The sequence below is a fragment of the Rhea americana genome, unplaced genomic scaffold (assembly GCF_003343005.1).
Source record: "Rhea americana isolate MKP2758 unplaced genomic scaffold, rheAme1 scaffold_951, whole genome shotgun sequence".
Taxonomy (NCBI): domain Eukaryota; kingdom Metazoa; phylum Chordata; class Aves; order Rheiformes; family Rheidae; genus Rhea; species Rhea americana.
The window spans coordinates 956-1,900 of NW_028187146.1; the positions used below are offsets into that span (position 1 = coordinate 956).

Here is a 945-nt window from a genome sequence, read left to right on the forward strand (position 1 = left end):
ATCCTCCCTGATTCCATGCTCCATGTACCCCCCCTCACCCCTGCCCCTTCCCTGGTGTCAACCCGACTCGGCGTCACCGTTCCGGTCCGCGTGTCCCCCCCCGCCGTCACCGGGCGTCCCCCACGCCGACCCGCCGCCTGTGCCCTACAGCCGAGGACGAGGAGGAGACCATCGCCGCCCAGGAGCGCCTCGAGGGCGACGTGGACCACAAGAAAGAACTCGACGACCTGGCCCGTGAAGGTAGGGGCGGCGCCCGGCCCGCGTGTCCCCGCGCCTGACGCGCGTGTCCCCCTCCAACCGCGTGTCCCCGCGCCCGACGCGCCTGTCCCCGAGCACTCCAACAGGTCCCCGCCCCCCCGCCGTGGGCCGGGATTTGGTAGCTGGTGCTCAGAGCAGCGGCTCCGGCGCAACCCGCGGCCGGGCGGCCCCTCCCGGCACCCCGTGCCCGCCGCGGCACGTACCCGGAGCTACAAGCGGGTGACAGCGACGGGTGACAGCGACGAGTGACGGGGTGGGGTGGGGTGGGCGAGACACCGGCGCGTGACGGCCCGCCCGGGCCCCGCCGCAGGGGCGCTGCCCATGGAGGAGCTGCTGGAGAAGTACGCGGGCGCCTTCGCCGACTCCGGGAGCTCCGAGGCCCCCTCCGAGCCCGGCTCCGGCTCTGGCTCCGGCTCGTCCGCCTACGACTCCCCCGAGGACGCCAGCAGCACCCGCTCGGGTAAGCGGCGAGGGGCTGCAGCCACCCCCTGGGTGCTGGGACCATCCCCGGGGGGGTTGGGGCCACCTACGGGTGCTAGAGCTGCCTGTCGTGAGTTGGGACCATCCATTGGTGCTAGAGCTGCCCGTGGGTGCTGGAACTAGCTGTGGGGGATTGTGGCCACCCATGGGTGCTAGAGCTGCCTGTGGTGAGTTGGGACCATCCATTGGTGCTAGAGCTGCCCATGG

General features: G+C 72.5%; 1 protein-coding gene across 1 annotated transcript in view; it reads left to right on the forward strand.

Moving 5' to 3' along the window:
• The first annotated feature begins 883 nt into the window (after positions 1–883).
• LOC146584288 (chromatin remodeling protein SRCAP-like) overlaps positions 884–945 on the forward strand; it is a 2,771-nt gene continuing 2,709 nt past the window's right edge. The window contains exon 1 of the mRNA XM_085325050.1: positions 884–898. Coding sequence (XP_085181176.1) covers positions 884–898 — 15 coding nt within the window. The remainder of the gene's footprint in view (positions 899–945) is intronic.